This window comes from Glandiceps talaboti, chromosome 5 (genome assembly GCF_964340395.1).
Source record: "Glandiceps talaboti chromosome 5, keGlaTala1.1, whole genome shotgun sequence".
Taxonomy (NCBI): domain Eukaryota; kingdom Metazoa; phylum Hemichordata; class Enteropneusta; family Spengelidae; genus Glandiceps; species Glandiceps talaboti.
The window spans coordinates 17,324,694-17,349,531 of record NC_135553.1 but is presented as its reverse complement, the minus strand read 5'-3'; the positions used below and the strand labels follow the sequence as shown (position 1 = coordinate 17,349,531).

General features: G+C 35.0%; 2 protein-coding genes across 3 annotated transcripts; one reads left to right on the top strand and one right to left on the bottom strand.

Moving 5' to 3' along the window:
• The first annotated feature begins 230 nt into the window (after positions 1-230).
• LOC144434784 (TOM1-like protein 2) lies at positions 231-20,367 on the top strand. 2 transcript variants are annotated; one of them, XM_078123283.1, is made up of 13 exons: positions 231-321; positions 6,447-6,531; positions 7,231-7,309; positions 7,758-8,039; positions 8,889-9,230; positions 9,957-10,035; positions 10,377-10,591; positions 11,166-11,268; positions 11,775-11,892; positions 13,998-14,085; positions 14,379-14,441; positions 17,441-17,495; positions 18,098-20,367. In XM_078123283.1, the coding sequence occupies exons 1-13, from the start codon at positions 270-272 to the stop codon at positions 18,241-18,243; spliced, it is 1,707 nt and encodes a 568-aa protein (XP_077979409.1). In that variant the 5' UTR covers positions 231-269; the 3' UTR covers positions 18,244-20,367. The 2 variants fall into 2 exon arrangements, with proteins under 2 accessions (XP_077979409.1, XP_077979408.1); XM_078123282.1 differs by having other exon boundaries at positions 11,064-11,268.
• A 449-nt stretch (positions 20,368-20,816) lies between these two features.
• On the bottom strand, positions 20,817-24,729 carry LOC144435426 (uncharacterized). The gene is made up of 5 exons (XM_078124021.1): positions 24,496-24,729; positions 24,207-24,324; positions 23,581-23,717; positions 23,092-23,175; positions 20,817-21,881 (listed from the first exon to the last, which is right to left on the bottom strand). Exons 1-5 carry the CDS (start codon positions 24,727-24,729, stop codon positions 20,817-20,819), a joined length of 1,638 nt encoding a protein of 545 aa, XP_077980147.1.
• Positions 24,730-24,838: the final 109 nt, after the last annotated feature.

Genomic DNA, 24,838 nt, shown 5'->3' with positions numbered 1-24,838 from the left:
CAACAGAACTCCCATAATGCAATGCGTCCTTAACCTGTGACCTTTTAACTCTAATATATACTCGAGAAAATATGATAATGAACGTAAAAAAATGTTATATGGCAAGCTATTTTTATCTTCAAGTATCCGTTGCATCCTAATTGATTCAAAACTTTACATTTATAGTAAAATAGTATTATGAGATAACATAACCATCGTACCTTGTACGCAGCTATTTTCGTCCCCATGACGTAATGTTCTGCGCATAGTACATACACAGGCAATCCAATATGTCGTTCTTCAGCTCGAACCCATTCGCTTCCCAAGTGGGGCAAAGAATAGGTGAGTGTGGTAACTTAAAAACAGTTTTACTTTTCTAGGTCACCGTATATTAAATATAAGAGTGTATCATCATTTCAGCAAGGAAATCAACATCACAAATTACGACAATTTGTCAGTGATAGCCAAGGCTGTATTTACCGTTGCCCCACCTTTTGTGGTGTTAATGTTGGGGCTCGGGAGAAGTCACGTCGTTCGATCTATTCTCCGTAGACTTTTGACTAATATACGTAGAACAATAAAAACATTGGGCAGAGTCAACCATGTGTGAAAGAGACACACACACATTCGTTGTAAGGTCAAGTTCGGGACGTATATTGTCGTGTGGGATATTTATAAAGTTGAGGGTATCCCCTCGTGATATTGTGTCGAGGTAGGAACTCGGTGGAGTGTTACTCAACGTCACCAGATAAAGATTGATTAACTTCTGTAAACACATGGGATAGGGAGTGAAATATAAACATCAATGATCGAAATTTAAGTGGTTTCGACGAGACAAAACATTCGATTAATTGGTTTCGTTAGATAAAAAAAAGCACATATTTATCTCAAAAAATTATTTCCAGACAAAAAGATGTAGTCATGATATTGTTTATACAATAATTGTATTCTGATTCAGGGATTTCTTTTGTATGCTAAATTTATTTCATGGACACAGCATGAGTGTCCCTGACTGATCAGTTGAGTCACGAAGGTGGGGGGGGGGGGTACTAGTATGTTAAATGTACACAGAACATAGATGGTAATCTAAATATATAGAGTTATTTACTGATGACAGAGATGACATTAATGTTTTGCAGGTGGATGTATGCCATTACATTTATAACTATTTAACTATTATTACAGGTAGTATAATATAAAGAATACTATCCAGGCATTATGTCAATTGGGATACATTTTTGTGTGACCATTAATTAGAACAAAATAGATGAGCCATCTAATAATAATATTTTAACAATTAAATCTTAATGAATATTGAAGTGTCACTGATTTGAAATTGTCAGCTGTTGTCAAATCCTGCATGTAATGTAAACTATAGATGCAAAATTATGCCAGATTACGTAGACTGTGAATTAGAATAACTATCTGGTAAAATCGTGTATTACACTTTTTCATTTTGCTAATAGTGATGGGGAACTCTCATACAGGATGTGGTTAGCTTTTGCCTATCTCCCATAACAAAAACAATGACCACTGGTACTGGTTTTACATATTGATTCTTCTATTGTTGTATGTACATACCATCCATCTGTCGGCCTTTAAAATGACTTCATGCCTTTTCAATTTTTTCTAACTTTCATTCCTCCAGTTCCTAAAATGCAAACATTTGTCATTTACCACAGTTCTATTTATATTTGTTCAATGTTATCATACTCAGACCGTTTGACTGTTCTGACATTTACAATTCTCATTTGTGTTCATTCTTATCCGACCAGTGGCTTTTGCATAGATAAGTTAGTTATTTTGGAGAAATATTCATTGTTTCAATCTTCATTGTCCAAATGAACTAGTAACAGATTTTCAAATGCATTACTGATCAGAATAATTCGATGTTCATATTTTAAATTATTTTTTCCACATTTACTTGTGTCCTCTAATTGTCACAATAAAGTCTGTGTAAATGTATTTTTTTCCTAATTTTAATATGTACAATATCACTGACAGTAAAATCAAATTCAGACTACATAACTATCATTTAAAGCATTCTGATAAATTGCACAGTACAAAGTGTTTATACTGCAGCACTGTATAGAAACCATGATGAATGATGTTCTAGTATTTGTGGAAAGCCCCTGTAGCTATAGTGTAAGTATACCAGTAATACGTACAGTTGGATTGTAGGTTACAGTGCTTTTGTTCAGGGCGTTAAGCAGGTAAAATCTACCGAGGTTCCCCAGTGATTTTACCAGGGTTCCCAAACAAAATTATGGTAGATTGAATGGGAAACTAGACAACTTTTACTTCATCCTTTCTTTCTGTTATGGGGGGGGGGGGGGGGGGTTCCACAACCTTAGCCAAAACACTGAGGGCATATACATTGCTCGATTGCTGAGCCGTAGCACATGTGTTAACAAGTGCAAGTAGAATAAAATTATTGTAGAGAGCAGAAATGTTATTGAAAAACATGTCAAATTTTACCCCTAGTGTCATACCTTTAAAAAGCTCAATGTTGGATTGCCACATTCTCTAGTCAGTGCTGTCTTATCAGTGGATTCAATACAGATTAGAGAATTATCATTCTTTGTTCAAGGTAAACTCTGCCTGACAGCTGTTTGCCTCATCCAAATTTGAATCTTAAATCAGGCATTGGTGTTAAACCAGGAAATATGTAGATTTGAAAACAAATGTACATGCACATCATGTAGGTATTTAAAGAGTACACTAGTATGATTGATTATACAGTTGAAACCATGTAAAAAAATTAGGAGTCAGGTTAGGTCAATGAAATTGTAAGGTTGACTTATTTAACCCAGTCTGTGTTGTCAACTATGGTGGATCTATTGTATGGCAGGTGTCCCACAAACATGTAAACAAATAAATATATAACTCACAACATTGTAGGTAGAGATATACTGTCTAGTGCATGACACACAAAAAAAGGCATTTTGTGAGAGGATAATAACAGAATTACAACCAAAAGTACACAATACAATGTAGGAAGTAGCAGATTTTCTCTCTGTTTGTGCTGTTAGTGTTAGTATCGTTACTTTTTCATTTAGTTTTAAAATTTCTAAGTTTTGTACAATGAATTGAATGTGCTGAAATCAAATATACATGTTGCATGTTTTTATGATAAATAAATATATAATAGTGCCATAAACTTACACCATCATCTGACTACAAAAAAGGCAAGTATCTTGTTGTCAGTTGCAACCCATTATTCCCAACATTTCATTTTAATTTCCTGTGTGTGGAAAATGTGAAGCGTTACAATTTCAAATAACATTTGTAATTGCAAGCTGAGACTGATTAGAAACGACTTTGCTGTCAAATTATATTGGCATCAAACCATCAACAAAACACAAAGAACAAACATAGTCAAGTCTCATATAGTTCTAGTCACATGCAAGTGATTAAGATGACCTGAACCTTTTTGATATGCAAATAAGGTCAAAGTTCATACCAATGACAGATTACAACAACATTGGTAGAATGACAATGATACATGTGGGCAGCCTTAGGGATGATCGCATAATGTCACACAAGCTCGTAAATAAATGAAATTTTTTAGGGGAGGGAGGTCTGGTGGCAATGCAATTGCAGAACTTCATTTTTGCACTTCTAACCAAATTTCAAAAACTTTCATGCCTTCAGTGATATAAACAGGTTCTATATTTACAACTGAGATGTTTATTAGTTGATTAAAATTTACTTCTAATGTGATATACAGTGCTGAGTTTCTGGTAGTACATATTTTAATGTGTTTTACCATCATTATTTTACATTGCATCGATCATAGTGGTGTGACCGTTACAATTTTCATCATGGGTTACATGATTATTGTAAATATGTCAATGTCACATTTGTGAAGGTTCATTTAGGGGTTGGATCCTAGACAAGCGAAATTCGTTTACCTAAGCTTGTGCAACATTGTACGATCATCCTTTACTAGACTGTCAATAAACTATTGCCACTTGATCCTTTTAAAGTGTTGATGTATTAATACAGAGGTAATTTAAATCTCAGAACAATTTTGTAGTAGCAAATTATATGCTTTTGTAAACAACATCAAAGCTTTCTACTTGTACATATCAGGTAATATTGATTTTGCTAAGGGTAGAAATGAGGTCAAATGTTTATGAGTTCTGAAAGGTCACAGTCAGCTTAATACCATTATATCCTTAGACTTATGGTTGTACAATTTAATACATGTATAAAGATACTAGGAATTTTATCATATCAATTTCAAATTTTTCATATCTTTTCAATCTTTTCATACATTTAACTTCATTTTTCATCAATTGTAGTAATTATATACCCAAACCTTTAAAAAGGATGGGCTTTATTTCAAACATGTAAATTTGATAAGCTTCTTCCCCCAGTGATGCTGAATATGATAACATAGCTGTAAAGCAGTCACATCTCCATTAGGTAATGTTAGTAATAAGCTAGGTCAAATGCAGTTCACTCTGAAATAAAACACCCTAACAGTTTATTTAATTCCTGTCACAGTGAAAGCCAATTACCCCTAACTCATTCAAAGATACATGTGATCTTAAATGCTGGTCATGATTGTCAATTCCAATCAAACTTTGTGATATACATAGCAAGTAGGCTTGTAGTTTACTGTATGTATGTTTACCCTATATAAATGATGTTGTTTTATAATGTATAGCCTTGCTCTACTTACTCCAGGATCTAGGGTATATAAAACCAGCTGTGTACACTTTTTTGAAACCTGCACAATATAATATGATGATGTTGCATTGATAACATGCATTATAGAACAGTATTAGAATCATTGCTATTGGCGTATGTGAGAAACATTTTCAGAATATGCAATACCCTAGTAGTAGTATATCCCTGGATGAAAAACTCTAGCAGTTGTGTTGCATTGTACATTTTAGTTTAAAAAACAAGGACTTCATTACAGTGTTTCTGATAAAAGCAGGAAGTAGGTGAAATCTGCATGTGTTTCTAGGTCTCCAGTTATTTTACTCGAGTTCCCCCTCCCCCTAATAATGATACAATATATCATGGGGAAACTTGTGTCAATTTTGCTTGATTTCTCCTTTTCTACTTCTAAAGTTTTTAAACCTTGGTGAAAAAACACAACATTTTAGCTAAGATATTAGTAGGATAAATAAAGAAGTCGTAAATGTAAGTCTAGACAAGTATACAGGTGTAAGTTATAGGAGTGTTATAAAGATTCCTAAAGAGTCCAGGTAGTTGACTTTTACCAAGGTAATGAGTGACTCGCCAGTTTATTATCTGGTAGATGTTTTCAGGGAACTTTAGTGCATGTAAAGCTGTAAAGCTTACTATATGGTAAGAATTCTGTACAGTGAACTGACTGTGAAATAGACCCAAAGTATTCAAGCTAGGCAGGTTTTGCTATAGTCTGGATGCCAAGATCTGATGAAGGATAATGCTAGACTGGTAGTGCTAGGGTTAGTTTAGGTACTGGAGTTGTACACTGTGACTACAAAACAAAGCTGATTTATTAGTAATATTACACCCACCATACATTAGCCACTGTTTATGCTTGCCCCCTCCTATCTATATCCTTACCACTCTTCACCAGTGACAACAATTCTGATGAACACGATTATTTCATTCTCATAAACCAGTGCTGTTATTTCTTCCACTAACTTTGAAATGACGAGACGGCACATTTTGGACTGTGTCAGAAAAGAGGCTGTGGTTTGCGATGATGGATTATCTATTTAAACCCCAATGTTTGAATCCTATGGTCATGGATTACTGCTATCTTTTGATTACTTGGATTTAATACATAGAACCATTGTTTTGTTCAGGCCTGCCTTTTTTCTATGCCTCCACCTTGCAATTGTTTTTTAAACCCAAACGTTTAATCCGATTTCAGCATTGGCCTTTACAAATTTACATTCAAGTCATCAAAATGCATAAGGTTATTACAACTGCTGACATCAGACCATTGACAAATGGAAACTGTTACAAACAGGGAAGTAAACAAATGTATTGGATTAATAATTTAGCTCTTTGCTCAGCATGTTGGAACAGCAGAGACTTGTATTACACACCATGGTTTGATAAGAACAGTTTTATAGCCTCTTTACCTGTACATGAAATGCCAGGGGAACTGGACATTGTGACCAGTGAACTATTGTGTAAAGTGGTCATAAAACTGTTCTTATCAAATGATGGAATGTAATACAAGTCTCTGTACTTCCAACACACTGTGCCAAGTGTTATTAATCCAATTCAGTTGTTTACTTTCTCTGGTTTGTAACAGGTTCCGTTCGTCAACAGTCTGATGTCAGCAGTTGTAATTTGTTACTTTAAATGCATACATGTAGGTCATGTAAACTCTCCAGACAAGAATCCATACATAGCATTTTTATCAAGGAAGACTACTGTATGTTGTTTTAAAGACCTACATACATAGATACCTAGTTCACAGTTCATTGTCCACTCTCACCTTTCAGAAAGAGCTACAAATGAAAACAATGCATCAGAAGACTGGGCCTTGAATATTGAAATATGTGACATCATTAATGAAACAGATGATGGGTAAGTTTGCAAAGTTATTGTGACATTATCAATGAAACATATGATGGGTAAGTTTACAGAGTCAATGAATACTAGAGATGTTCACCTTCATACTATACATATGTTAGTTTAGATTTGTCATTATATGTCATAGATAGTAATTTGAACTCCAAATTCAACATAATCTGAGATCCATATATCCATATTGATAATATCATTCATCAGATATAAATTTAATATTCATTTATGATTATGACTTGATATAAATATGAATTGCTTGCTGATATGAATATGTACATGTAAATACATACATAATTTTATGTATGTAACTACCAGAGATTACTTGCACTTTTACATGTGCATACCAAATGATATTGAAATGAAGGCGTGATCATTTGTTGTACCTGAAAGGATGTGATTACATAGTATCATTTTTACAGAAATTTACTTTTTCAAATAAACATATATGTAATAATAACAGAACCCCATTTCGTGTTGAGTTCCAGTGTGGGTACTGAGGGATATTTTCACTTGTCCTTGCAGTGTTTTCTGCTGCACTTTCACAAGTTTACATCTGTAGAGAACACTACAAGCACATACCCTGAGTGTGGCCACACTTGCACTCACCATCTTGGGGTTCTGTCATGTTATGTATGTATCTACGTAGTCCTTCCTGTATAAGTTATAGCTGATGTTGATTATATGTGATTTGTATTGTAGACCTAAAGATGCCATGAAAGCAATTAAAAAGAAATTAGTTGGAAATAAAAAATGGAAAGAAGTAATGTTAACATTGACGGTAAGTTGTTAATTCCTGAAGTAATATAATAATAATAATTTAATTTCTAAAAAAAAAAATGAAGAAGAAGCATATCACACTGCATCTCAGTGCTCTTTACAATACTCAAAAAGGAAGAAAAATGGATAAAAAGACAACAAATAAGAATGTTCATGGTTATAAATGAAAAGTAAACAAGGCTTCAACCATTAACCAGTGTATATGGAAAAATGATATAATGCCTAATCCAAAGAATATGTTATAACTGAATTTGTACTCATTTATTGTGAAAGATACTATGCAGATACATGTAAGTACAAATCAGACTGGCATTAAATTGTCTTTACATACATGTTCATGATATTTATGTTTTTGTACTGTTTCAGTGAAAGCATTATGACAACAAAAATTTTTTTTCACATTTTGTTATTTTTCATGACTGATTCATTGACTGTCTCTTTGATACTAGGTCTTGGAGACATGTGTAAAGAATTGTGGACACAGATTCCATGTTTTAGCGTGCAAACAAGATTTTGGCAAAGAGATGGTTAAAGTTATACAACCAATAAATAATCCACCAACGTGTGTACAAGAAAAGATACTCAGCTTAATACAGTCATGGGCCGATGCTTTCCGCAGTTCATCAGATCTACAAGGAATGGTACAAGTTTACACGGAATTAAAATCAAAAGGAATTGAATTCCCAGCTACAGATTTAGATTGTATGTCACCCATATATACACCAGATAGGGTAAGTTTGGACTTAACTATATATACACCAGATAGGGTAAGTTTGGACTTAACCATACATTGTATATACACGAGATAGGGTAAGTTTGGACTTCACCATATGTATACCAGATAGGGTAAGTTTGGACTTAACCATATATACACCAGATAGGGTAAGTTTGAACTTTCTTAGTAACCATATGTACACCAGATAGGGTAAGTTTGGACTTAACCATATATACACCAGATAGGGTAAGTTTTGTCTTACTTTGTAACCATATATACACCAGATAGGGTAAGTTTTGGTTCATGAAATGCACCAAAAAGCTCTTGTCAAGGGGCAACTCTGTATGTTCAGATCAAGATGACTTTGCATCTATTGTACACTCAGTGACAAAAATACCCATGTCCAGCTTAATTACATGAGATTGATTTTAATTCATAAAGTTTATACATTCTAGTCTTGAATTAAACTAGGAATGCAACGTACTTGGACTGTACCTGGAGGAATAACCTTGAACTAGTGATTCCCATTGGTATATTAATCACAAGCTTTACTGTGACTTCTATTGTAACTTCCAACTAGTATCGGTATCACACCTCAACTTATTCACCCTTGGTTATAGATAACAAATAAGAAAACTTTGAACTGCTTGTGTGTTATAACCTTTGTAAATCGTTTAATCTACCGAGCAGATGAACATTTTTGGTTAAGAAAACTGTTGTTGAATTAATTTATAGTATAATATGTCAAGTGAACTGTCGTATTTATGAATGTTTATATTTATGCAAAATAAGGAATTAGATCAATAAGAAATTGGGAACTTTTTTGTACATAATTAATAACAAATTTCAATGTTTTCCATCATAGACTGTGCCAGAACCTCAACAACAACCACCACCACCACGGCCTCAGACAGCTCCCACTAGACAACCAACTGTACATCAACAACCACCACCACCACAACAACAACCAATGATGGCCCCACAGTATATGGGTCCTCCACAAGTTATGGGTCCACCACAAGTTATGGGTCCACCACCTGGTCAGATGGTACAACCACAACAAGGTCCTGTTAGTGCTACTCCAGAGCAGCTAGCTAAATTACGTAGTGAACTTGACGTGTGTGTAGGAAATGTCAGAGTCATGGCTGAGATGCTTAATGAGCTTTCACCAGCTACTGCTGATGTCAGTGATGTAGAGTTACTACAGGTTAGTATGTGTTGTCTAAATAGAGAGAATTGCTTTGAAAAAAGCTATTGCAATACCCAAGTTTGTGTGGCAGTATGATGTGAAAGTTATTACAATACCCAAGTATGTGTGGCAGTATGATGTGAAAGTTATTACAATGCCCAATTTGTGTGGCAGTATGATGTGAAAGTTATTACAATGCCCAATTTGTGTGGCACTATGATGTGAAAGTTATTACAATACCCAAGTATGTGTGGCAGTATGATGTGAAAGTTATTACAATGCCCAATTTGTGTGGCACTATGATCTAAAAGTTATTACAATGCCCAAGTATGTGTGGTACTATGATGTGAAAGTTATTACAATGCCCAAGTGTGTGTAGCACTATGATGTGAAAGTTATTACAATGCCGTAGTATGGGTGGTACTATGATGTGAAAGTTATTACAATGCCCAAGTGTGTGTAGCAGTATGATGTGAAAGTTATTACAATGCCCAAGTATGTGTGGCAGTATGATGTGAAAGTTATTACAATGCCCAAGTATGTGTGGCACATGTGATGTGCAGACAATGCAATACCCAAGGTAGTCTGGTTCCTATACAATATCGTTATGATTTATACCTTCACTCACAAGTATGAATGGCACTAAGATGTGAAAGTTATTACAATGTCCTAGTATGTGTAGCACTATAATATGAAAGGTCTCGTATTGACTTCGCTGTCTGTTTTTGGTTGTTTTGCACACAGGAGTTAAACCGTACATGTAGATCCATGCAGCAACGAGTGGTACAATTGATTGATAGAGTGACAAATGAGGAAGTCACAGGTATGTTTACATTATTTCAAGTTCAAAGTTCAAAGTTAAAACTGAAAGGAATGAACACAGTAGAGAAGATGCTTTATAGTATTCTAATAACATTGGTATGAGTTACTCTTATCTGACTGGATACACAGATACTTAAACCCAGATGTTTCAATCCCATGGTCTTCGATTAGTACTACCATATAAGTTGAGCCACATGGATTGAATAAGAACCAACTTTTTCTATAACTCTGACAGACAAGTATTTTTCACACCCATATTTCAATCAACAATGGGTCTTTGAGTTCAAGTGCTGTTCTACGTGATATATTCTATAATTTGGATTATATTGTACATTTATACAGGAGAGCTTCTACAGATTAATGATGATTTAAATAATGCCTTTGTGAGGTATGACCGTTTTGAAAGGTACAGGACAGGTCAGACAGGCCAGCAACAACAGCAACCACAACAGCAGCCACAACAACAACCACAACAACAACCACCACCACCAGCAGCTATTCCTCCTGTACAACCAATGGGTATGGCACCTTCAGAGAGACCTCCTGCATATTCACAGGTAAAAGCATGTGTGTTGCACAGAAGTCATTTTAAAATGGCTGCATGCTTAGATGTATCATTCTGATATTCCGAAGAAATTCTTATGAACAAAAAGATGTGCTTTCTGATATTTATCTTTTCGATGTGTTTTGTATGATCTAACAACCATATTGTTGACAACTGTGAAGTTCTATGTTATTTTTGGTCAGAAGACAAATATAACTGTTATGTTAGAATTGTTAATGTGCATGATTGTATTTATGTATCAGTTCTGTATGATAATATGAAGCTTCTCTCTTTGAAGTCTTCATTAAGTTTGAATATTGTAATGTGTCATGTTGCATACCGTAGGTTTTGATGTAATATCCTCCTGTAAATTAATCTACACCCTGTGATCAGTCCTAATCCCAGCATGCTTAGGGGCAAGGTACAGTTTCTATGTGTGTAATTGTGGATTTTGTTTGTGTTTGTTTATATTTTTGTTTGTCCAGGCCATACAACCCCCACCTCCCCAACCTCAGCCCACCACTGGAGAGCCTGCTACAGCACAGCTAATTGACTTAGGTTTTGATCCTGCTCCTCCCGCTCCGCAGTCTGTACCACAGGTTGCAGCACAACCAGCAACAATGCCACTTACTTCACAAACGACAGTGGCTGCAGGGAACACAGAACTACATCAACAATTAGCAGGAATGAGTAAGTATGATTCCATGTATTATTCTCTCTTCTTATGAATTATACTTACTTCACATATTGCATATAGCCAGTACCATGTCATAATTGACAGGTGTCTAGTGAGTGTGTGTGTGTGTGTGTGTGTGTGTGGGGGGGGGGGGGGGGTGTGTGTATGTATGTGTGTTTTGTATCATGTATGTAATGTGTGTGTATGTATGTATATATATATGTATGTATGTATGTTTGTGTGTGTGTATGTGTGTTGTATCATGTATGTAATGTGTGTGTATGTATGTATGTATGTAGATATGTATGTATGTATGTATGTGTATGTATGTACGTACGTATGTATGTACATACATACATACGTACGCATGTATGTAATTGTTTACGTATTAATGAAATTAATGAATGTTCATTATGATGTTCAGTATGTTTCCCATCACTTTGATGAATACAGTTTAAATCTTTCATCAGTAAATACTTGAAGTATTGAATAAATTATAATGCTTTGAATCATTTAACAGCGGTGTCTGGTGGATCAGTCAGCAGCACATTAGGACAGTTGAATACAACACCAGCAACTACTCAAGATGAATTTGACATGTTCGCACAGTCAAGACAAGTTACGTATCAAGATAGGGGGTAGGTAGTCTGCTATTATGTATCAAGATAGGGGGTAGGTAGTCTGCTATTATGTATCAAGATAGGCAGGGGGTAGGTAGTCTGCTATTACGTATCACTATCAAGATAGGGGGTAGGTAGTCTGCTATTATGTATCAAGATAGGGGGTAGGTAGTCTGCTATTACATATCAAGATAAGGGGTAGGTAGTCTGCTATTATGTATCAAGATAGTAGGTAGGTAGTCTGCTATTACGTATCAAGATAGGGGGTAGGATGTCTGCTATTATGTATCAAGATAGGGGGTAGGTAGTCTGCTATTACATATCAAGATAAGGGGTAGGTAGTCTGCTATTATGTATCAAGATAGTAGGTAGGTAGTCTGCTATTACGTATCAAGATAGGGGGTAGGATGTCTGCTATTATGTATCAAGATAGGGGGTAGGTAGTCTGCTATTACATATCAAGATAAGGGGTAGGTAGTCTGCTATTACATATCACTATCAAGATAGGTGGTAGGTAGTCTGCTATTATGTATCAAGATAGTAGGTAGGTAGTCTGCTACTATGTATCTAGATAGGGGGTAGGTAGTCTGCTATTACGTATCACTATCAAGATAGGGGGTAGGTAGTCTGCTATTATGTATCAAGATAGTAGGTAGGTAGTCTGCTATTATGTATCAAGATAGGGGGTAGGTAGTCTGCTATTACGTATCACTATCAAGATAGGGGGTAGGTAGTCTGCTATTATGTATCAAGATAGGGGGTAGGTAGTCTGCTATTACGTATCACTATCAAGATAGGGGGTAGGTAGTCTGCTATTATGTATCAAGATAGGGGGTAGGTAGTCTGCTATTATGTATCAAGATAGGGGGTTGGTAGTCTGCTATTACATATCACTATCAAGATAGGGGGTAGGTAGTCTGCTATTACATATCACTATCAAGATAGGGGGTAGGTAGTCTGCTATTATGTATCAAGATAGTAGGTAGGTAGTCTGCTATTATGTATCAAGATAGGGGGTAGGTAGTCTGCTATTATGTATCAAGATAGGGGGTAGGTAGTCTGCTATTATGTATCAAGATAGGGGGTAGATGGTCTGCTATTACATATCAAGATAGTAGGTAGGTAGTCTGCTATTATGTATCAAGATAGTAGGTAGGTAGTCTGCTATTATGTATCAAGATAGTAGGTAGGTAGTCTGCTATTATGTATCAAGATAGGGGGTAGGTAGTCTGCTATTATGTATCAAGATAGTAGGTAGGTAGTCTGCTATTATGTATCAAGATAGTAGGTAGGTAGTCTGCTATTATGTATCAAGATAGGGGGTAGGTAGTCTGCTATTACATATCAAGATAAGGGGTAGGTAGTCTGCTATTATGTATCAAGATAGGGGGTAGGTAGTCTGCTATTATGTATCAAGATAAGGGGTAGGTAGTCTGCTATTATGTATCAAGATAGTGGGTAGGTAGTCTGTTATTATGTATCAAGATAGTAGGTAGGTAGTCTGCTATTATGTATCAAGATAAGGGGTAGGTAGTCTGCTATTATGTATCAAGATAGTAGGTAGGTAGTCTGCTATTATGTATCAAGATAAGGGGTAGGTAGTCTGCTATTATGTATCAAGATAGGGGGTAGGTAGTCTGGTATAATTACATATCAATATAGGGGATTGATAGTCTGCTTTTACATATCAAGATAGGGGATTGATAGTGTGCTATTATGTATCAAGATAGGGGGTAGGTAGTCTGCTATTATGTATCAAGATAAGGGGTAGGTAGTCTGCTATTACCAATTTGAACATCTCAGCACACTCAAACGTAAATGTATGAAAATTATCCAGGTTATTTGTGCCTACATCATTCATAATTAATGTATTATTGAAAGACTAAAAAACAAATGTGGGATAAATTTGACCTATAATCACAATTTCCACATGGCCACATGAGTTACCTAACTTAGAATGTCAGTCCTTCATTAGTAGACTGTTTTATAATTCATTTGATCCAGTACTGACACAAACAAATGTCTAAAAACATAAGATAAATTTTCTGACAAGAACAAAGAAAAGGAATCCTAATTCAAATAACATAACTGGATTGTTGATGATATTTGCTTCTATATTTCAGTGGAAGTTCTTACACAGATAACACAAATATAGACCAGTCTGGTGGATTGGCAGGTCTAGTCAATGCTAGAGGAAACACAGGACAACCTGTAAGTACTATATCTGATTCAGTCATCTTACGTTTATGTGCATTTTGATTTTGAAATGCTTTCATTTCAGTATCGCTGTTGTGGTGGATTATTATTTAATGTGGAATGTCTGTTTTATTTTTATGCTTGTGTATTTGATTTACTTTTTTGTAAAGTTTTACAAATACAGACATTATTCCAACACCGACTGAAGTCGAGACTGACAGTCTAGGTTAGTTTAAAGCATATGCTAGGAGATAGGGGACGAGCAATTGACCTTTGACCTTTGTGCATGTATGTTTCTGTGTGGCTAGATTCAGCCAGCTAGTACAGACCAGTTAGAAGAAATGGAACAATGGCTACAAGATACCGATTTGGTAAGATCACAACTCCCTAGTTTGGGTTTGTGGAGCAACAAAGAACTGAATTTGACACATTCGTTAGAAGTGATGACATCATATTCTACTTACTTCTAGCTAGATTCCATTCATGACTAGTGAAAAATTCATAGAAAAAAAATGAAATTGAAAAATAAATACAACAGTTCTAAGTACACGGTAATATCAGTGCTTGATTGATTGATTGCATATGAGTAGGGAAACTGGGTCAATTTCTGTAAGTGAGAAATTGTTGAGAAAAGACCAGTATATACAATCAATATTTCACAATTTTCATATTTTCAGAATGTAGTATTTAATGCCCTTGTACAAATGAGTATGAAATCTATATATTAATTACTCCATTTCAATTACTACTAGTGATAAAACTGAGAATGTTTTGTAGCTGCTATTAAAACCGAAATAAATTTTACATCAGAACATTAGTTGAAGAATTGCTTGTTTTAATAAGGCAATTCATGTCAGTTAGAAGAAATAAAAGCATATCAGTTAAAATGCAGTATATATGGAAGGTGGATTATAGTCCGGCAATAAATACAAATATTTTTCAAATGATGTACTACCAAACCAGAGAGACTATAGAGTTTCAATTAGGCAACACGGTGTGTTTTTTTTTACATCTCACACAATGCTTTTTGTGATGAATTACACAAACAAAATACAGGCACTGATAGTGTGCACGTTCATGACATGTTACATTTTATCTCACTGTGAACACAAATAAACAGTTTTGTATTTGAATCTTCCTTGTTTCATCTGACAGAGATGTTGATTTGTGTTCACAGTGATATCAAATGTATCATTTTATATGCTTGTGCACTATAGGTGTGTGTATTTTGTTTTATGTAATTTGTAACAAAAAAGCCTTGTGTAGGATGTAAAAAAACATTGTGCTGTCTAATTAAAACTCTATAGTCACTCTAGTTTGGTAGTATCAAAATGCTAAATTACTATGATGTCATCAGATATCTAGTGTGTTAAAGTCAGTTTTCCTCAGCTCACGTCAACTTTCACTCTTGATGCTTGCTGGTTTCTGACAAACCCTGCTTACCATTGCAGTGTCTGTTTTCTGAAAACTCCTCACCACTGTAGTGCATCACTCTATTTCAGTCATAGACATACTTGATCCTGCCATAACTTCTACCTTGGGTGGCCATCATCTTGTAAATTCACCTGTTTGCCATTATACTGTCTAAACTTCAACCTGGTTATTAAGAATGCTTGAAGTACAATTTAATGAGAACCATAAAAAAATTCACTTCATATCTATGTGTTTGCATTTTGCCTTGCTTGTGTTGCTTTTTTTTTGAAATATTGAATATTAATCAAGATTAAATGTTAATCAAATATTGTAATCCATTTATTACTATGAAATATTTGCTCTGTTGCATATGATATAGTTCGCATAGCATGAATCACAAAATAGAACATAAATAACTAACAATTGTTTGTTTATTATTCTATGGACATAAAATTTTAACTTGTTTTGCATCATGTACAATTCATTTGATATGTTTTAATTATACCATGCACGAATCAAGTTGAAGAAACAATGTGGAATATGAACTCTGGTTGTTCTACGTCACGACAATGCATGTCTACGTCACTTGTTCTGCTTTGTTCGAAATATGAGACAAAATATTCAAAATTGTCATTACTTTCCCCTATTTTTCTTTGTTATTACTTGCACTGGTATAACTATGTAATTCTCCAGTATTTTTCTTCATTCAGTCGGAAAAATACTCTGACCTACAGTTGACACTACGAGTCTAGCAACTTGTGGTGACAAAGGCTCCTAAGGTTACTTATATTTATCTTGGCTGAACGAAGAAAAATATTGGGAAATAACATCTAATTACTAATATATCGATATATAATACCATGGACTAGTTTGGTCTATTCATATAGTTAAAACCATGTGGCCAATGTTTCCAATATGAACAAAGGCCTCAGTACATGTAAGTCATGTGATCTGATGTCCAAAATTACAGGGAAATGACCAAGGCTGTGTTTCTTGCCCACTGACAGATCAGTTTAAGAAAGCAGCTTTGGGTCAGATAATTGACTCAGAGTGAGGTCATAGGTCGCATATGGAGGATGAGGTCATAGGTCAGATCATGGAGAGTTAGGTCATAGGTCAGATCTTTGAAAATGCGGTTGTGGGTGAGATGATGGAGAATAAGGTTGTAGGTCGGATTATGGAGGGAAGATTGTTGAAAATCCAATCATGAAAGTTCAAATGGTGACGAGTCAGATCAGAGAGTTATTTATCTATGATGTAGATGACATCTTAGAATGGTATGATGACAGATTGTTATGGAGGGTCAAGTGATGCCATATGATTTAGATCAGATCATGTAGAAACAGAAAATGATGAATTAGATCTCAGTTATACATTGTGTAGATCACATGTTGGAATGGTATGATGATGATGACATCAGATCCATCGTTATTGAGGGTCAAGTGATGCTATACAATTTAGATCAGATCATGTAGAAACAGAAAATGATGAATTAGATCTTGGTTATACATTGTTTAGATCACATCATTATGGAGGCTCAGAACATATAGGTCAGATGATGACTATTCAGATCCTGCGGAGTCAGGTGTCAAAGTCACATTGTTGACGTGAGGTCATACTTGTCAGATGAAGACAGATAAAATGAGGATAGTGCTGTAGATGATGTAAAGTAAATTGACAATCGTTAAGAGTCAAGTCTAGATCAGGTCATGGAGGCTCATATTGTGACAGATCAGGTAGTCGATAAAAGTCAGATCATATTTCCAACATTTGGGCATGCACACAAGTTTTAGAATTGGAACATTGCTTACTTGCCTTCACATTCCACATTTATTTGCCTTGTTTGCATCTGAAGGTAAATTAGATTGGTTTACCGGGGTAATTCAATGATCTGGGTGAATAAATGATGTCATGACATGAATATTAATTAAATAATATATTTGTTTGCTATTTACAGGCAGAAAATGGAGAAGCTGAAAATAAAGAAGACCAGGAACCTATGACTAGTTCAGGTAAGCTACAAATAGTCAACTGTTTACTCATGTCAAAACAAAGGGGAGCAACTTAGACTGGAGAATATTTTGGAGGTGTGATAGATTCATGTACTTTGCTGGTGGAATTTTTCAAGTGACATACCTAAACAATCTTTTTGAAACTCCCCATGACTGCACAGAGTAAACTTGAAGACTGTGTCTCAGAGTTTTTAGCTGTGTTATCTGAAACTACCAGTTAGTAAAAGACTGTCTCTGACTATCATAAAAATTTGTTTGTTTTGATCAAAACCCCTTCTGCTTCCTCCCAAGTTGACTCATGCAATGTAGACATTTATATTTGTCTAATGTAGATAGTTCCATATTGTATATTGGGATGTAACTACTATTTATCTGAAGTATTGTATTAAAGGGAACCCGGTAAAATACCATATAGATTTTATCTAGTTGTCACCCTTGTTACAAGAAACTATTAGGGAACCCAGCAAAATACCACGGGCAACTCACATAAATTTTACCAGCATTAACAAAATGTTAGGGAAACCATTTTTCTGCGGGGAATGTGGTTAATGTCTTGATAAAAGAATTGTCCACAACTAAAACTTTTTTTTGCCCATTCACAGAATTTGATAGATTTCTTGCTGAGAGGGCGGCAGAAGCAGACAAGTTGCCGACATCGTCACCACAATCACAACCAGCACCATCTGCCAATAGAAGGGGAAGACAACTTCAAATGGAAGAAGCAGAGAACACAATGTTTGGCCTTTAGACTTACTGTGAACACATAGTTCATAGCTAGAATGGATACTATTTTGTGTAAACCATAGGATTTTCTAAATGGGGATCTGAAATTCAAGGAAATTACTGAAAGAGGAGAAAATGTCTTTGAATTTAATATAAAAGATTTCCTTACCTTCAGTTACGATTTATGTAAAGCAGCATGATTCATTTATTGTGAGAAACTTTATAATTTTAAAAATGCAGATATTTGGACTGAGTATTGTATATAACTTCTATTCATTGGAAAATCTCCTAATTATGTATAACCTTTGACTTTTCATGGATCTGGTATGACCTTTGACCTTGTGGTGTGACTAGGACTTCAGTGTCTGCTGTGTTGTAAGGAAATTTCTTTTTTTTTTCTAGTAATGTCCAAATCTCTTGATTATGAATCAAATCATGAACATCTGCTTGGATGCAATGAGAAATGTCTGATAGTCTATAATGTTAAAATGTGATCCCTTTTTTTGTAAAATTCACTATCTGATTCCCTCTTTAAATAGACATTTACGCTACAAGTGGTACACATCCTGGACTATAAAGGGACTCATATTTTACTTGAACCGGAATGATGAAATTGACAACAATTTGACAAATGTACAAGTTTTTTGGCTTAATTGATAAACGTATGAATTCATGACTGAGTGAAATATATATACAACGTTACATCACTTTTTGGTATTTATTCCTGATTTGATGCATCACGGAGACCTTTATTCTCTGTTAAGATACACCACATGGTGTTATCCATCATATCAGATACCACACTAATGATTAGGAAAATGACACAACATAACTTAACAGTCTACAATATTTGTTGTACTTGTCATTTCTGTTTGCAAAAAAATATTTTGACATTGAGTAGCAAGGGGCATTTTATATTTTAGGCTCAGATTTATTCTCATCTCAGAAATGTACATATATATATGTTAAAATTTTGAAACAGACATGCCATATATATTAGTCTGATATTCTGAAACGAATATGATCTTTTCATGTGATTGTAAATCTTTGATAATGATTTTGTTTGGAGCCATAACAATAGTTGACACTTTTCAAAGAGACTTGTCAACACAATGAACAACTACAGCATTCAGTAACCCATAGCAACTGTTGTTGTTTTGGTAGTACCGTAACTATTATTCCAGAAGGCAAAGATGATGTACAATGAAAATAAATGTTTACCTTATATGGTGTTGCAAGTCTATAGATATTCCTAGCCACATATATATCCATAACGATAGTTTGTTTTTCAAGTATATATACTAGAAAATCATTGTGACACTGCACACCAGCCTGTCATGGTTAAGAATAAAATATGCATAATGTACAAGTGGTTTCGAAAGAATGTGGCCATCATTTGAACTGAGTCTGAAATGTCAAGTTTGGTCATACCCTATTTGACTGTTTATGGGTGTGTACTTACTTCAGAATTATTCAATAATGATAAATACAATTTTTGAACTCAATTCTGTCATTATATGACTGATAAATCCCCCCCCCCCCCTTTAAAGGGCAAGGTCAGATTAAGATTCACATTTGGGTAAGCCTAAAAGTTGTCTTGCAGAGCTGTAAAAAAAACGGTTCTGAACAAAAGGATGTAATCCCTAAAGCTCTTCTTACAAACTCATGCTAGTGCGAGTCCATGGGATTCAAACATTGGGCCTTTAACCTCAGTGGTCCAAAGCAGCTTAGATTTTGAAGTAAGTCTGACAGCCTATAAGAATTGTTGTCCCTGTATGATTCAATGCCCTTGTAGTGTGCTTGGTGGTAAATAGGATTTGTGCCGTATTCATACATAACTTTTAAAAAAATAAATTAATAAGTTTAGAACTCAAAATTACACAACTTACCCTACTGTATATACCTTTTACACATATGTATCATATGTAGGTGTTATGATATAGTCAAGTAAGTAACCATGCTACATTCCCCCAGTATAATTACAGGTGATGTGTTGGAATATATTGACAGAGCAGACCCGCTTTGTGTGTGCTGGCACTGCAGCTATGGCATTTATTAGCACATTGAGTGCAGTGTACAACCATGCTGTGGGTTAATCCATATAGCTGGAACACATATGATTGAGTATTGAATTCAATGAAAAAATAAAAAAAATTATATGATAATTTTTAAAATGTGTGCATTTCTTTGTGATTTTTGGATACGACACGGTGCAGTGAGGATGTAATTGATTGATTGATTTTTGTGGTAAAATGAAACTTTTTTATGATATTGATCAATTGACTGATTGATTTTTGTGGTGATATAAACTTTTTATCTTCTTTCCTTCCCCTTGGCTAGTTTTCTCTCTTCAAACTGTACATAATTCACTCTTTCTTAAAGACATCCTGTCCATTCTTCTCTTATCTAAATTAAAATACCCCTAATCTTATGTGCCTAGGGGTCTGTTGTATTCTGTGTGTGTGCCTAGGGATTATATATACAGTATACAGTACTTTTAACACAATGTGGTAAATTTCTACATAAACTATTTGCATGTTGTCAGTATTTCGTAAGAAAATCAACGTGACACATTCATATATATTATCATATGATAATTTATTCTATATCTCTACACACCATGATAAGTACAATATTATCGCCTCGTATGAATAACTGATTTACATGTCTTTTTATGAAATGTTCACTTTCAATTATCCGTTTTCCATGTTGTTGTCCAACATGTAGCTGGAAAACTTTCTTTTTACTTTTCTCATGGCATATCTCATTGGATGTAGACATACTGTCAGTCGTTATTCCGGTTTCAGTTCTACCATTGTCACTGCATTGATGACCAGATCCAGTATTCTCAGATGTCTCCAATGACATACCCCTGTTAGTTTTACTGCTATCATGTACACATTCTTTTCTTTTAGAGTCCACACTTTTTTCAATATTTGATGTTCTCTCATCATTGTCGATAGTTGCTAGGTTTTTAGAATCACAAACATTTATATCCAGTGTCACAGAACTGGCATTTCTTTTTGTTTCCTTTGCCATAGATTCTTGTTCTTGAATTTCTGGATTGTCTGAGCTACTGCAAATATCCTCTTTTCCATCTTCACTATCTCCATTATCACTACTACCATCTTCCTTATCACCATCGTTATCTTCATCTCCATTATCACAGTCATCATCTACATTATCATAATTACCATCTCCATTATCACAGTCATCATCTACATTATCATAATTATCGTCTCCACTATCACAGTCATCTCCATTATCAAAATTATTTTCATTATCATCTTCATTGACACAATCTTCATCTTCATCACCCGATAACAAAGAGAGTTGTTGCTGTAATTTAGCAAGTTCCTCTTCTAGATTTGACAGGTCCTTGGTCTCCTCACCGTTTCCAGATTTCTTTTCAGCAATGACTTTCCTATGCATTACTGTATTCGTTGTCTTACTCTCAGTCTCATCTCTATCCTGTTTATCTCCTGAAGCAGCACCACTGACAGTATTGTAACTATCGTTTGTTCTCCGAGTACTTGTCTGTTGGTGGTCAGAACTTGTCTGTTGGTGTTCACTACTTGTCTGTTGGTGGGAGGAAGAACTTGTATTCCTTTGAGATTCTGGCTTGGTTTGTTCAGTCTTCTCTTTTGCTGTATTTTTATTGATCTGTGAATAAATTGAAAGAATGAGTAAATTTCCATCACATAAACTACAAATTGACAACATTCTTTGCATTGTGAGTTCCTGAAGCAAATCAAAATCAACTACATTTATAATGAAGTGATATGTTCTCTCTTCTCATCAAAATCTGGTAGGTCAAGTAACAAGAATAGTAGTATGGATACCAATATGGTCTCTAACCCTGTCTGCTCAAACTAGTCTAGTTCCTATATGACAAGCCACGATTACTATGATCATGTATAGTGAAAGTCCTTGTGTAAAAGGTACATACAGTAGGGTAAGTTGTGTTCTAGCACAAAAGTCTGTGCTACCCCCGACTGTGTTCCTATAAATGTGATGACGTTATCACGTCCCCATGTGATTTTAGTTTCGGATTGGAGAGGTGGAGTTCAGTTAATGAGCAATTGTCTAAAGGAACAAACCAATTGCAACTGCATGTCAAGTTGTGATGGATTACTACTGATATGCGCTGTTTACCTTTCACCCAGTGAGTGGAGATGATTATAGTACCCTATACATGAGTGGAGATGATTGTAGTAATCGTAATGCGTCATATAGGAACTAGACTAGGTCAAACTGACTCAATCATAACCAAAAGTTGTTCATGCAAATGAGTAAGCTCCAACTGTTATAATGATGAAAATAGTATATTATAAGTAGCATCCTGCGCTGACAAATATACCATATTTGGACATTACATAACTGCCCCCATAAATACTAACTTATTATTGGTTAGAATTCTATTGATTAACAAAGACATGACGTTAATGACTGTATATGGGTGGCTGCGATTGAATTTAATCTCATGCATCCCATGACTTCATTGAGCTAGACAGAGAGATCTGAAAGATTTGATGGATAGTAGCACTAGACTACAAGTACTGGTAACAATCCTTGCCTCCAATGATACTGAAGAGAGAGGGCTATCTAAATACTCACTAACCTATGTATTTACTATGCACCACTACATCAACAATATTGTATCAAATAATAACTTTAATTTATATGTTAATGTGCATTTTTTGTTTCAAGAAAGTTTTTGGAGTTCTCAAGTTATTCAGGATTTATCTGAGCAGTCAAGGACACCCCAGTAAAGTTTCAGCACCAACAAGTGTAGAAGAACTCAAATAATTCATCTACAAAATCCTGTAAAACGCTGTCATCAGAGTTTGTTGAACTTTGTGAGATCAAATACCTTTGTAAATGTCAGTCGTTCCTCATTGAATAGACTTTTACCCATTGTAGGTTTCTTGTACACTTCATCAACATCTACCATTGCCTTGGTGCAAGAAAAATATTAAAAATATGATCAAAGTTAATGATGCTTTAAGAAATTGACAGTTACAAATTATGACTAAATATATTGAACTATATTCACATATCAGTTACATTAAGATTTGGCTTGTTTCAAAGAACTGCAATACTAGTTACACACACATGCACATGCACACACACACACACACACACACACACACACACACACACACACACAAAGTCAAAATGCTGTACTCATGATGTATAGACACCTATCAGTGGAGCAAAAATTGAGAGTTCAATATTCACAACTCATATATGAGTTACACCCCTTCATCAAAATATCAAATCATCAAAACACACTTTCAAGACACAAACTATCACTTTTACATCCGAACCCAATACAATAAATCAGACTGTCATAACTTACTAAGTTCCAGTATTTGTCATATGCAACTAAGTAACCACGACAGATACCTCGCAGACCCTTGAAAGTTCTTGTACATACACGAATTGGAATCCTGTCCTGAACACATTCATACAGTTGTCCCATAGGGCCTTGCATACCTTCAGATAGGAAATATATAAACATTATTATAACTTGGATATTTTAATGGCGTCAATTATTAATATTAATATGGAAAGTCAATCAAACCAGTATAATTTTTCAATTCGAAAAAATAATGAAGTACCATATTAAAGTATAACAACGTTTCATAAATCTATAATTTCATACAGGTTTGATTCTTTTAAAATCAAAATCTTTAGTTTTTTACTTTGAGGATGCAAGTAAGGCTGACTTCGAACACTAACCGTTCAATAATTCACTTATAAGTTATAATTTATATATATATTCATAGTATATATCACAGGTACTCGAGTCAATGTGTAGAAAAAAAATGTATTGTATATAAATACATACATATTTTTTTTTTTAATCATACACATTGATTCGAGTACCTGTGGTATATATGACAAATAATTTAGCGGTCATATTATGTTAAGCCAATCAAGTCAATACAAATGATGGGACACGGGTTAGTGTGTGATACCTACCTTCCATTCGAGTAAAAACATTTCTGTATGATGCTCCTCGTCTCCCATGTGATCTTACCATTCCCGGTATAGCTCCATCTTCTTCGACATCACCGACAGGAACTTCTTTCAAAATTTTCTGACGCAAGAGACAATTTTTGTTATTATTGTCTAGAATTTTCATGTTAATACAACGTGGTAGCTAAAAAAAATCAAACAAACCAATTTCCGGATGTAGGATTACAATTAGCTTGGCACTGTCAATGTCGCTGACAGTTCGACGTCAGTTTACTTGTTTATGTTTACGTACCTGTAGCGATTCAACACGTGCAGCGGTCGACTTGCTCGTCGTCGCTGCTTTCTTCTTCTTGCCGCGGGTTCTAGGAAGTTCCCCGGTGCACATATACCTCTCATACTCTAGTAAATTATTGAGTTCTGCTACACCTGGACGTGGTACTGTCACACCATCTGAGTAAAGCGCGGCAAGAGGGTCAAAATTGGGAGATGTGAAGTTTAAAGTTTCATTTACATTGGTCGCAGCCATTTTCAATTATTATCTCGCTCTTCGCGAGATCTCGCGTTGATTGCTGCTTTCATGAAACTAGCTATTCGCAGCTGTTGTTTTCGATGTTCAAACAATTGGCAATCGATTT

Coding starts and splice junctions, on each gene's coding strand:
- LOC144434784 (XM_078123282.1), top strand. CDS start 270: ATGTCGTTCTTCAGCTCGAACCCATTCGCTTCCCAAGTGGGGCAAAGA. Junction 322..6,446: donor CCAAGTGGGGCAAAGAATAG/GTGAGTGTGGTA, acceptor CTCACCTTTCAG/AAAGAGCTACAAATGAAAAC. Junction 14,442..17,440: donor GGCTACAAGATACCGATTTG/GTAAGATCACAA, acceptor TGCTATTTACAG/GCAGAAAATGGAGAAGCTGA.
- LOC144435426 (XM_078124021.1), bottom strand. CDS start 24,729: ATGGCTGCGACCAATGTAAATGAAACTTTAAACTTCACATCTCCCAAT. Junction 24,325..24,495: donor CACGTGTTGAATCGCTACAG/GTACGTAAACAT, acceptor CTCTTGCGTCAG/AAAATTTTGAAAGAAGTTCC. Junction 23,176..23,580: donor ATGACAAATACTGGAACTTA/GTAAGTTATGAC, acceptor TCTTGCACCAAG/GCAATGGTAGATGTTGATGA.